The 13796-nt window shown below is 36.6% G+C and overlaps 1 protein-coding gene across 2 annotated transcripts in view; it reads right to left on the bottom strand.

Annotated features, from left to right (window-relative positions):
• Positions 1–13796, bottom strand: part of VAMP7 (vesicle associated membrane protein 7) — a 75884-nt gene that overhangs the window by 21119 nt on the left and 40969 nt on the right. For both annotated transcript variants that reach the window (XM_043459154.1, XM_043459152.1), the window contains exon 5: positions 12511–12601. In XM_043459154.1, coding sequence (XP_043315089.1) covers positions 12511–12601 — 91 coding nt within the window. The remainder of the gene's footprint in view (positions 1–12510; positions 12602–13796) is intronic.

Here is a 13796-nt window from a genome sequence, read left to right as displayed (position 1 = left end):
GACAATACAACATGAACATCTCAACAGACGCAAAAAGCACTTGATAAAATCCAACACCTTTACATGATAACTCAACAAACAAGAAATAGAAGGAAATTTCCAGAATCTGATGAATGGCACCTATGAAAGAACCACAGCTAACATCATACATAACTGTGAAAGTCTTCCTAAGATTAGGAATAAGACAAGCATATCCACTGTTGCTGCTTTTATGCAACACTGTACCAGAGGTTCTAGTTAGGGCAATTAGACAGGAGAAAGAAATGAAAATTATCAAGATTGGAAAGGAAGAATTAAAACTATATTTTCCAATGGTATGATCCTGTACATATAAAATCATAAGGAATGATTAAAATAAATGAGTTCAACAAGGTTGTACAAGATCAAAATACAAAAAACCAACTGTATTGCTATACAAAAGCAATGAAAAATCCAAGAATGAAAGAAAAATTCCATTTACAATAGCATAAAAAATGGAAACAAGGCAAGAAAGATGATGGAAGAGAAATATTATTAAAAAGAATTAATTCTGCTCATCAAAAATGGTAAGAAAGACTTTATTCAAGACTACTGCAACAGGGACTTCCCTGGCAGTTCTGTGGTTGAGTCTATGCTTCCAATGACAGTGCATTGGTTTGATCCCTGGTAGGGGAACTAAGATCCCACACACCATGTGGTGCAGCAAAAAAAAAAAAAAGCACTACTGCAATAGAGGAGAGTGAGTGAGCTCAACTCTGAATACAACAAGGAAAAGTGGGGTGATGTCAGCAACATAGTGGCATAAGACATTCCTTCTTTTCTCCCTCCTTTTAAGCAACTAATTAGACATCTATCCATGAACAAGAGTCTCTCTGTTAGAATTTTAGGGTCCAGCATCATATGCCAAGAGCCCTGGGAGGATTCTCATCCACCTATACATTGGTAACAGGCAGACAGACCATGACATGGGCTGTAGAATCAGCAGGACTGGTGATTTGCCCCAACCCCTCTTGGTCATGGTGGGGTTAGGGAAAAGCTGAATAGTGCTGACTTGGGCAGGCACCCAAGGACAAAAGAGAATTTGTAGAAGTTTGGCCTTGCAGAGGGAGAGTCCAGCATGCCACTTGAGCAAAACAAAACAAATTTGAGGCTGGATTTCCATGACTCTGGGGAGGGGGAATGGAGGCGATCAGGAAAGAAGCAGGTAAGAATATCAAACATTATCAAAGGATATGGTTCCTCATGATTGTGTTCAGGACTTCAGCAGAAAGTCCATTCACAAGTTTATGGGAAACCCTCACCCCATGATCCCTTCACCAGTCCCACAATCACCTGCAATGCCCAGAGTGCAAGACTCACACCTCTCCCCCCTCTCCAGCTATCTCCTTATACATACTCCTGAGTTCAGTGGCAAGAGCAAGCTCCAATAAAAAGAGTGCTCTCAAAGTATCTGACCAGGGTCTGTGTGCAACGGAGAAACCATAAACTTGAGTTGTAGTGCTACCTTCAGCAAAACAAAAGAGATGTTTCTAGCAGACACCCTGGTGAGCTGTAAGACCAGAGAAGACACAAAAGCTTAAAAATTATGCCACAAGAGGGAGCAAGAAGCATGGAGCATGGTATGTCAACACAAAGTCAGAGAAAATCCCAGATATAACAGGGTTTATGAATAGAATTTCCCACCTGAAGGGAATAAAGATGTGAGGAGATGTTTGATACTTCGTATATGAAAGCAGTGACACAAAACTCCAAGGAGGATGAAGAATTAAGAAAACACATGACATCACCAAAAGATAATCATTCACCAATAACCAAAATCAAAGACATGAAATTTTGTGATTTAGCTGATAAAGAATTCAAAACAGCAGTTTTGAAGAAACCAAAGAGCAGCAAGAAAACACAGAGAGACAATTCAACAAAATAAGGAAAACAGTACATGAACAAAATCTGAAATTTAATGAAGAGATAGAAATCATGCAAAAGAACTAAACAAATTCTGGAGCTGAAGAATTCAATGAATGAGATGAAAAATGCAATAGAGAGCATCTATCTCAGAATAGACTGAGTGGAAGATACAACAAATGAGCTAGAGGATAGGAAATCTGAAGTTAAAGGATAACAAAGAAAAAATAATGGAAAAGGATGAAGAAAGCCTATGTGATCTATAGGATTCCATCAAGCATACACATATTAGAATAACTGGGGTTCCAGAGGGAAAAGAGAGGGATAAAAGGCAGAAAAGTAGCTGAGAACTTCCCAAACTTGAGAGACTTGGACATCCAAATTCATGATGCTAATCACCCTTTTATCTTAATGCAAAAAGACTTTATTAAGATAAATCATAATGATATTGTCAAAAAACAAAGATAAAGAGAAATCCTAAAAGCAGCCAGAGAAAAAGACTGTTACCTACAAAAGAATCCCCATTAGGTTATCAGCAGTTTTCTCAGCAGAAACCCTACAAGCCAGGAGAGAGCAGAATGACACATTAAAAATGTTGAATCAAAAACATTGCCAGCCAAGAATAGTACAGAAAAGTTATCCTTCAGATATGAAGGAGGAATACAGACATCCCCAGACAAACAAAATCTGAGGGATTTCATCACCACCAGACTCGCAATGCAGAAATGCTGAAAGGAAAAGATGCTAACTAGTGACATGAAGACATATAAAAATATATAATACACTGGTAAAGGTAAATACGCTGATTTAGAAGACTAATTCTGTAATATGATGGTGTGTTGAAAAACTATAGTATAAAACTTAAAGCAAAAGAGTATTAAAAATAACTACAGCTACTATATTTGTTAATGAATACACAATATAAAAAGAGGCAAAGTGTGATAGCAAAAATATAAGAGGGACAGAAAACGGGTGGAGCTTTTGTATGCAAAGTTAAGTTGCTATCAGTTTTTTTTTCCATTTATTTTTATTAGTTGGAGGCTAATTACTTTACAATATTGTAGTGGTTTTTGTCATACATTGACATGAATCAGCCATGGATTTACATGTATTCCCCATCCCGATCCCCCCTCCCACCTTCCTCTCCACCCTATTCCTCTGGGTCTTCCCAGTGCACCACAGATCACCAGCCCAGGCTGGATGCATGAGACAAGTGCTATCAGTTTTAAATGGGCTGCTTCATCTATAAGATTCTTTATTTAAGCCCAATGGAAGCCATAAAACAAAAGTCTATATCAGACTCACAGAAGACAAAGAAAGGGGAAATAGAGGACACTACTACAGAAAATCACCAATTTTTAAAAAGTAAGCAGAAATAGAGGAAAAACGGAACAATAAAACTATAAAACAGCCAGAAAGCAATGAATTAGATGCAATCAGTAAGGCTTTTCATATCAATAATTAATCAAACTATAAATAGATTGAATTCACCAATCAAAAGGCACAGAGTCGTTGGACAGATTAGAAAAAAAAAAGGAAGACCCAACTATATACTGCCTCCAAGAGACTCATTTCAGAGTGAAGTACACACACAGACTCAAAGTGAAGGAATGGGAAAACATATTCCATGCAAGTTGAAACCAAAAGAAAGTGGGGATAACTATACTTAGTCAATTAGTCAGTTCAGTCACTCAGTTGTGTCCGACTCTTTGCGACCCCATGAATCGCAGCACGCCAGGCCTCCCTGTCCATCACAAACTCCTGGACTTCACTCAAACTCATGCCCACTGAGTCGGTGATGCCATCCATCCATCTCATCCTCTGCTGTCCCCTTCTCCTCCTGCCCTCAATCTTTCCCAGCATCAGGGTCTTTTTAAATGAGTCAGCTTTTCGCATCAGGTGGCCAAAGTATTGGTGTTTCAGCTTCAGCATCAGCCCTTCCAATGAACACCCAGGACTGATCTCCTTTAGGATGGACTGGTTGGATCTCCTTGCAGTCCAAGGGACTCTCAAGAGTCTTCTCCAACACCATAGTTCAAAAGCATCAATTTTTCGGCGCTCAGCTTTCCTTCACAGTCCAACTCTCATATTCATACATGACCACTGGAAAAACCATAGCCTTGACCAGACAGACCTTTGTTGGCAAAGTAATGTCTCTGGCTTTTTAATATGCTATCTAGGGTTGGTCACAACTTTCCTTCCAAGGAGTAAGTGTCTTTTAATTTCATGGCTGCAGTCACCATCTGCAGTGATTTTGGAGCCCAAAAAAAAAAAAGTCTGACACTGTCTCCACTGTCTCCCCATCTATTTCCCATGAGGTAATGGATCCAGATGCCATGATCTTAGTTTTCTGAATGTTAAGCTTTAAGCCAACTTTTTCACTCTCCTCTTTCACTTTATAGTATTAACTATACTTAAGATCACACAAAATAAGACTGTACATGGAATTCTCTAGGCCAGAATACTGGAGTGGATAGCCTTTCCTTTCTCCAGGGGATCTTCCCAACCCAGGGATCGAACCCACGTCTCCCACATTGCAGGCAGAGTCTTTACTAGCTGAGCCAAAAGGGAAGCCCCCCAAAATGGTATTAAGAGACAAATAAGGTCATCATAAAATAATAAAGTGGTCAATTCATTAAGAAGATATTAACAATCACATTGATATGCTCATACAACATCAGAGAACCTAATTATTTCTGGCTAATATTAAAAGATCTGAATGGAGAAACAGACAATACAATAATATTAAGGGACTTCAATACCCTCCTCAGCAATGAATAGGTCATCCAGACAGAAAATCAAAACAGAAATACTGGATTTGAAACATACATTAGACCAAGTGAACCTAACAGACATGTAAAAAACATTCCATCCAACAGCAGCAGAATACACATTCTTCTCAAGTACACACAGAACATTCTCCAGGATAGACTACATGATATGATACAAAGCAAGTCTTAACTGATTTAAGAAGATTGAGCCATACTATCTTTTCTGTCCACAATGGCATGAAACTAGAAATCAACACTAAAAGAAAAGTAGAAAATCTTCAAATATGTGGAACCTAAATAACACACTCCTAAACAACCAATGGGTCAAAAAATAAATCAAAATGGAAATAAAAAAAAACTTCAAACAAATAAAAATGGAAAGACAACACACTAAAACATATAGGATGGTGCAAAAACAGTCTGAAAGGGAAATTTATAGTGATAAATGAATATATTAAAAAATTAGAAAGCTTTCAAATAAGCAACTTAACTTTACAATTCAAGGAATCAGAAAAAGAACAAAGCAAGCCCAAAATTAGCATAAGAAAGGAAATAACAAAACTTATGGTGGAAATTAACTGAAATAGAGGCCAAAAATTGCAACAGAAAATACCAAGAAAACTACGAGCTGGTTTTCTGAAAAGATAAACAAAATTGACAAAGCTATGGCTAGACTAAGAGGACCCAAATAAATAAAACCAGAAATAAAAGAGAAGACATCACAACTGATAGCTCAGAAATACAAAGAATCATTAGAGACTACTATGAATAGTTATATGCCAACAAACTGGATAACCTAGAAGAAATGAATACATTCCTAGAAACATACAGCCTACCGAGACTGAATCAGAAAGAAAGAAACTATGAACATTCTAATAATGAATAAAGAGACTGAAAGTGAAAGTTGCTCAGTCATGTCCGCCTCTTTGCCACCCCATGGACTATACAGTCCATGGAATTCTCCAGGCCAGGGTACTGGAGTGGGTAGCCTTTCCCTTCTCCAGGGGATCTTCCCCGCCTAGGGATCAAACCCAGGTCTCCTGCATTGCAGGCGGATTCTTTACCAGCTGAGCCACAAGGGAATCCCAAGAATACTGAAGTGGGTAGCCTATCCTTTCTCCTGGGAATCTTCCCAACCCAGGAATTGAACCAGGGTCTCCAAAGAAGACTGAACCAGTAATCAAAATCCTAGTACCAAACAGCTTCACTGGTGAATTCTACCAAATATTTAAAGAAAAATGAATGGCAATTCATCTCAAACTCTTCGAAAAAACTTAGAAGGGAACACTCACAAACTCATTTTACAAGGCCAGCACTATCCTGATACCAAAGACAGATAGGGACACTATGAGAAAAGGAAATTAAACCAATACTCTTGATGAATATAGGTACAAAAATTCTAAAAAAAAAAAAAAACACCAAATTGAATTTGACAACACATCAAAACAATCACCATGACTAGGTGGGATTTATCCCTAGGAAGGAAGGATAGTTCAACTACACAAGTAGTTCAACATACACAGGTCAATACATGTGATATACAATGTTAATAGAATGAAAACTATTTATGATCATCTCAAAAGATGCAGAAAATACAACTGACAAAATACAGCATAATTTCATGACAAAAACTCTCAACAGCTTGAATATTGAAAGAACTTACTTCAACATAATAAAGGCTATATATGTCAGACCCAGAGCTTAACATCATGCTCAATGGTGAAAGATTGAGTCTTTCCTCTAATATCAGAAACAAGACAAGAGTGCCCACTTTCTCACTGTTATTCATAAAGTACTAGAAATCCTAGCTAGAGCAATCAGACAAGACAAAGAAATAAAAAGGATCCAAAATGAAAAGGAAGAAGAAAAATTGCCATTATTTAAGATAATATGATATTATACATCAAACATCTCAAAGATTCAACCAGAAACTAATCCATGAATTCAGTCAAGTTGCAGGATATAAAATCAACATACAGAAACCAGTTGTTTCTATATAACAACAAAATATCAAAAAAGTAATAAAACTATCCCAATCACAATACCATAAAATAAAAAATATTTAGGAATAATTTTAACCAAGGAAGTAAAGATCTGTGTGCTAAAAAACTACAAGACGTTGATTAAAGAAATTAAAGAAGATACAAACAAATGGAAATATATCCTATGTCCATGGATCAGAAAAATTAATAGTTAAAATGCTCATATTAGCCAAAGTCACCTACAGATTCAATGCAATCTCCATCAAAATTCTAATGGCATTTTTGACAGAAATAGAAAAAAAAAAAATCCTAAAATGTGTACAGAACCGAAAAAGATCCCAAATAGCCAAAGAAATCCTGAGAAAGAAGAACAAGGGCAGAGGCATTAGACTTCCTGATTTCAAGCTATACTAATAAAGCTATAGTTATTAAAATAGTATTACTGGCAAAAATAGATACATGGACCAAAGTAACAAAATTGAAAGATCAGAAATAAACCCCCATGCATATGGTCAACTAAGATTTGACAAGAGAGTCAAGAATACTCAATAGAGGAAAGGATAACTTCTTCAAAAATGGTGTTCAGAAAACCACATGGATAACCACATGCAGAAACTGGAAATTGGACCCCAATATACATCACTCAAAAATTAATTTGAAATGGAGAAAAGACTTAAACGTAAGACTTGAAGCCAATACACACCTAGAAGAAAATATAAGAAGAAAGTTCTTGACACTGGTCTTTGCAATGATACTTAGGATATCAAAAGCACAAGCAATGAAAGCAAAATCAGTAAGCTGGACTACATCAAACTAAAAAGCTTCTGGACAGGAAAAGTAACAATCAACAAAATGAAAAGGTAACCTATAGAATGGGAGAAAACATTTATAAACCATATACTGGATAAGGGTTTATCATCCAAAATATATAAGGAATTAATACAACTCAATAACCAAAAAAAAAAAATCTGATTTAAAAATAGGCAGAGGAACTGAATAGAATTTTTCCAAAGAAGATATACAAATGGCCAGCAGGTACATTAAAAATGCTCAACATCACAAATCAACAGGGACATGCAAATAAAAACCACAATGAAATATCAACTTTATACCAATTAGAATGGCTATCAGCAAGAAGATAAGACATAAGTATTGATGAGCATATGGAGTAAAGGGAAGCCTTATGAACTGCTGGTGGAAATGTAAATTGGTTCAATCATCATCAAAAACAGCATGGAGTTTCCTTAAGAAATTAAAACTATAACTAACACATATATCTAGCAACTGCATTTCTGGGTATCCATCTAAAGGAAATGAAAGCAGGATATTGAAAGGATATCTGTACTCCCATGTTTAGTGCAGCATTATTCACAACAGTCTAGATATGTAAATGAACTAAGTGCCCATCAATGGATGAATAGATAAAGAAGGCATGGTGCATATATATAATGGAATATTACTGAACCATGAGAAAGATGGAAGTCCTGTCATTTGCAACAGGGATGAATATTGAGGGCACCATGCTTAATGAGATAAGTTAGTCAAAGAAAGACAAATTTTGTATGACATTACTCATATGTGGAATCTAAAAATGTAAACCTTGTTGAACCAGAATGGTGAGTACCAAGACTGGGGGGAAAAGGAATCGGAGAGATGCTGTGAAAGGGTATAAATTTGCAACTAGAAGATTAATAAGTTCTGGACATCTAGTGTACAGCATGCTAATCATCATCAATAATATTGTATTATATACTTCAAAATCACTAAGGCCATATTTTATATAACTCCATTTATATGAAATGTCAAGAACAGGCAAATACATATACAAAGAAAGGAGATTAATTGCTGCTTAGGTCTGGAGGTTGAAGAGAAAAGAGGAGTGACTGTAAATGGGTACAGGATTTCTTTTGGGGATAATGAAAATGTTCTAAAATTGATTGTGAGATGATTGTCACACAACTCTGTGGATATAGTAAAAACAGTTGGATTGTATAGGTTAAAAGGGTGAATTGTATGGTATGTGAATTGCATCTCAATAAAGCTGCTAAAAAATGAAAAGGAGAAGATTTGACATGTTTTTCCTACATTTTAAATTTGCTATTTCTATAATTCTAAAAATAAGTCATTTAAGAGGAGTTGATTAAAAGAGTTCATTTTCTGGGAACATTATGCATCTGCAATAAATAATATTTCAGCAGTTGGCTGCTTCCACTTTCAAGCAAAATAAATATATTTGGTGACCAAAAAGAAAAATATTAGTAGTTTTTCATGAGGTTCTCTAGTCTGCATCTAGACATACAATCAAAATTAATATCAATGAAAGAAAATCCCTTCAAATAACCAACAGACATACATATTAAGAAATGCAAAAATGTTTCTGGCTTTTGATTATTAATCCCATTTCTTGGAATTAATCTCAACAAAACAACAAGAAAAACAAGCATGATGCTCAGTTGTTAAGCTGTGTCTGACTCTTTGCAACCTCATGGACTGTAGCCCACCAGGCTCCTCTGTCTACGGGATGTGTCAGGCAAGAACACTGAAGTGGGTTCCCATTCCTCCTCCAGGGGATCTTCCCAACCCAGGGATTGAACCTGTGTCTCCTGAATCTACTGCATTTACAGGCAGATTCTTTACCCCTGTGCCACCTGAGAAGCCCAAGAAAAAATCATAGGCATAAAAATATTTATAACAGTACTATTACTATAACAGAAACCTCTAAATCAGTGCTACCTAAGAGTGTCTGCTACTGCTCAACTAAGCCTCAAATACACTGTTCACTCGAATTGATGATTTCATAGAAAGATGTTCTCAGTGAAGGAAGCAGAGCATTGACTTACATTCTGGAGCAAGCTCCTTAAATTTTGAGTAATACTACTCTGCACCAAAATGTCCAACATAAAGACATGATTGGCAAACTGTGATATAACTCAAAGAAATACTGTACAAGCATAGAACAGACTAACAACCAATAATAATTCAGCTCTTACTATGTGCCAAGCACTGTACAAAGTATTATATATATATATTACCATTTTTTATGCTGGTAAACTTAGGTTTTATTATCTCCTTTTTTTGCAGATAAAGGTCAGAGAGGTTAGAAGATTGATGAAGGCCTACCAGAAGGTAGGAAGTGAAATAAGGATTCAAACTCAGGCATATATGACTCCAAATCTTGATTACTATATTACACTGCCTCCATAAAACTGAATATAAAATATGACTTTCAACTATGTAAACATATGAATAAAAATTTAAAGTAAATGGAAATAAATTTTAGGATGGTGAGACAATAAATTTTTTAAAACATCTTTTCATTACTTTTAAGTGTTCTAATAGTAAGTGTAAAAGTAATTTAAATTGTAAATTCAAATTTTTAAGCAGACATTTATAAAATGACATCGAAGGTAAACATTTTATAAAGCATTTATGTACTAATTTTTGTTCAATTTTATAAAAAATTTATTGTATGTAAGATATTCCTTTACAAGATATATTTAACAGTGGTTCTATAACTTGAGTATGCATTTGAATCCTTTGGAGGGCTTGGAAAACACGGATTTCCCACTCTAAGAGTTTCTGATTCAGTTGGCTTGGGGTGGGGCCTGAAAATCTGCATTTCTAGCAGGTTCCCAGAGGATGGGATTAATTTCTAGGTTGTCTTTGGCCAGTCATTCTGACTCAGAGTCCTTCCCAGTGGTGCAAGCATTGCTCAGCCAAGATGGATGCCAGCGAGAAGGATTCTAAGGAGGTTGTTGGACACATGCTGTCCCCTTTCCTGAACTATTCCAGCTAGTGGTGGCATATTAGTTCCGTGTTCCTTACCGGGACCTCCTGTTGTAAAACAACTCCTGCAAACAGTTACTCTGGTGCCTGGCCAGGGTGGGCAGTTTCAGTCACTGTGCTTCCCCTAACAGAAAGGAGGTGGGAAGATGGTGGCCAGTGGTAGAGTCCAGCCACGAGGAGCAGAGGGAGTGAGATGAGATGGCACTGGAGGCAGAGCCTGAGACCAAAAAAAAGCCAAGGAAGAGCCTGAAGCTTTGGGAGCCATTTTACCTTTCACTGTTCACTTCAGTTCATTTAAAAATTTTATTTTAGAGAGGCAATTTTTGGGAGACTCCTGATAATCTTGGGAAGCCCCAAAATACCAAATGAAATAAGCATTCCACTTAGGTCTGGAAATTTTTGAGCTATTGTAATTAAATCTGGCTTTGAGGATATTAAGTTTGAGAATTTCAAAAGTTCCCCATTGGCCATTGGTATTCTAAATTGCCTTTGGGCAAGTCAGTCCATTTAGTTAGAAGGCGCATGAGCAAGGACCATTGCTTTTAAACATAAGATCAGCTGAAACCCTGTTGGGGAGAGTACCCTCAAAATATTTAGATAACTGGGATCTCAATTCTTAGAGGTTTTTCCCTAGAGTTTAAGAAATGATTTTAAACAGCTCAAACATTTTACTATTCAGACAGCTCAATTCAAACTACTTGCAAGTTAATCACAATCAACTCTAAGGAAACAGATTGGTCCTGGATAAGTCAGGTGATACGCTTCTTAAAGCCAGTTTCCAGCTGTAAAAACCTGGTACATGAAGCCAACAAAGGTCTGTCTAGTCAAAGCTATGGTTTTTCCAGTAGTCATGTATGGATGTGACAGTTGGACCATAAAGAAGGCAGAGCACTGAAGAATTGATGCTTTTGAACTGTGGTGTTGGAGAAGACTCTTGAGAGTCCCTTGGACTGCAAGGAGATCCAACCAGTCCATCCTAAAGGAAAGCAGTCCTGAATATTCATTGGAAGGAATGATGCTGAAGCCGAAACTCCAATACTTTGGCCACCTGATGCAAAGAACTGAATCAATGGAAAAGACCCTGATGCTGGGAAAGATTGAAGGAGGGAGGAGAAGGGGGTGACCGAGGATAAGATGGTTGGATGGCATCACCGACCTGATGGACATGAGTTTGAGTAAGCTCCAGGAGTTGGTGACAGACAGGGAAGCCTGGTGTGCTGCAGTCCATGGGGTCACAAAGAGTCAGACATGACTGAGCGACTGAACTGAACTGAACCCAGAGGATACTGATGCTGCTAGCCCAAGAACTACAATGTGAGAACTGGAGCTAGTAAAAAAATTAACATCATCCTAAATCTAAATACCATCATTATAATCAATCAAAAAATAAACTTGATGTATTTTATTGGATTATTTTAATGTGCTATATAGGTTCTTGACAAAACACAGGCCAATGGAATTTATGTCACAGTTCATTCTCTTGAAGAATACAACAGTCAGTTTTCTGATCCAATTATTTCTTTCAGTCAAGAGCTACAAACTTTATAAGGAGGTCAAAGAGTTATACTCTAAGTATCTATACCAATAATAGCAACTATCTAGGTATTTCTAGCCCAAACTGACTGAATTATTCTAAATTGCTGCACTATTTAAGGGTCTTAGACATAAGTCTTGCTAAGTAAACTAACATATTTATTTTTAAAAAACATCTTTACGGAATTTGTTACAACACTGATTCTGGTTTATGCTTTGGTTTTTTTGTCTCAAGGCATGTGGGATCTCAGCTCCCCAAACAGGGGTTGAACCCTCATCCATTGCATTGGAAGGAGAAGTCTTAACCACTGGACCTCCAGGGAAGTCCCTAAACTAACCAATTTAGAATGAAGAAAGTAATAAATGCTAAAAAAAGAAACTATTCATATAGCAGGCAGTATTAGAGGTAAGAAATATCCACAACTCAGCTGATAATTAGCTTCCAATATTAAGAATAAAGAAGTGCTATTTCAGTTTCTCTAGAATGATCTGACCCCAATCAAGTAATCTGATATCATTTTTGCCCACATACATGCAGAGTATGTCATGAAACATACCTATGTTTCTGACCATGATTCCTTTAAGTTCATCCACTTGGGCTTGAGTCTCCATCACTTTATCTAGGCCCTTATTCTCAGAGTGATGCTTCTATAAAAAAAAAATATATGATTTAACTTATGATACCCAGAAGCTATTCACAATACAAAAACAAAAAGAAGAGGAATGACACTGAGGAAAGCTACAACATAGGCACAAAAGAGATGTTACCAGACCTAGGGAAAAAAAAAACACAAGCATAAAATTTGCTACCATATGAAATATAAGTGTTATAAAAAGATCACCTTATTTCAAATGAAATAAAGCTAAGTATATTATATCAAATATATATCTGAGATTCCTGGGCAGAAGTAGGGTGTTATATAATCTGTGTTCAGACAAGGAAGAAAGGAAAAAAGACTGTAGTTGAAGCAGAGGTAACAGGTTAGGGAAAAGGTACTCTTAATCTTTTCCCATTTCTTGGGTGTGATGAGGTAGGGACTGGCCCAGCTTCTGGGCATCTATTTTTGTATCTGTTGGGATCAGAGTATGCATGCTATTTTCATTGGCTTCTTATAGGATCTAAAAATGTAAGACATTGATGACAGTATATATTTTGAAGTTATTATCTATAGCAAATAATTGTGGACTTCTTAATACACAATATTCCAGTCACTTCACTGTGCTAAGTGCTTCAAATATGGGATATTATTTAAACCATGCAAAAACTCTATGAAGATACCATTATTATTATTTTATTATTTCCATTTATAGACAAGATCCTGGCACAGATTTGTTTAGAGGTTCACACACATATCTGGAGCTAAAGACAAACTGGCTAAATTGAAAGTTTTGCGGCCAGCTGAACCTATATAACTTTTTTCCCCTTATGATGTGAACTGTTAGGATTTACTCTCAATGATGTTCATATATAACATAAAGCACTGTTAATTATATTTATCATGTTGTCCACTATATCCCTAGTATTTATTTATAACTGGAAGTTTGTACTTTGTGACCACTTTCATCCAATCATCCCTCCCCACAACCCCAGCTCTCTGATCTCTTTTTCTATGAGTTTGTTTTGAGAGTATGATTGACCTACAAGAGTTTGTTAGTTTCTGTTGTACAACACATTGTTGTTCAGTCACTAAGTCATGTCTGACTCTTTGAGATCCCATGGACTGCAGCACGCCAGGTTCCCCTGTCCTTCACTATCTCCAAGAGTTTGTTCAAACTCATGTCCATTGAGTAGGTGATGCTATCTATCCAACCATCTCATCCTCTGTCACCCCTTGTCCTTTTG

Source organism: Cervus canadensis, chromosome X, assembly GCF_019320065.1.
Source record: "Cervus canadensis isolate Bull #8, Minnesota chromosome X, ASM1932006v1, whole genome shotgun sequence".
Lineage (NCBI taxonomy): Eukaryota > Metazoa > Chordata > Mammalia > Artiodactyla > Cervidae > Cervus > Cervus canadensis.
The sequence above is the reverse complement of the archived record's forward strand: the minus strand, read 5'-3'. Positions and strand labels throughout refer to the sequence as shown.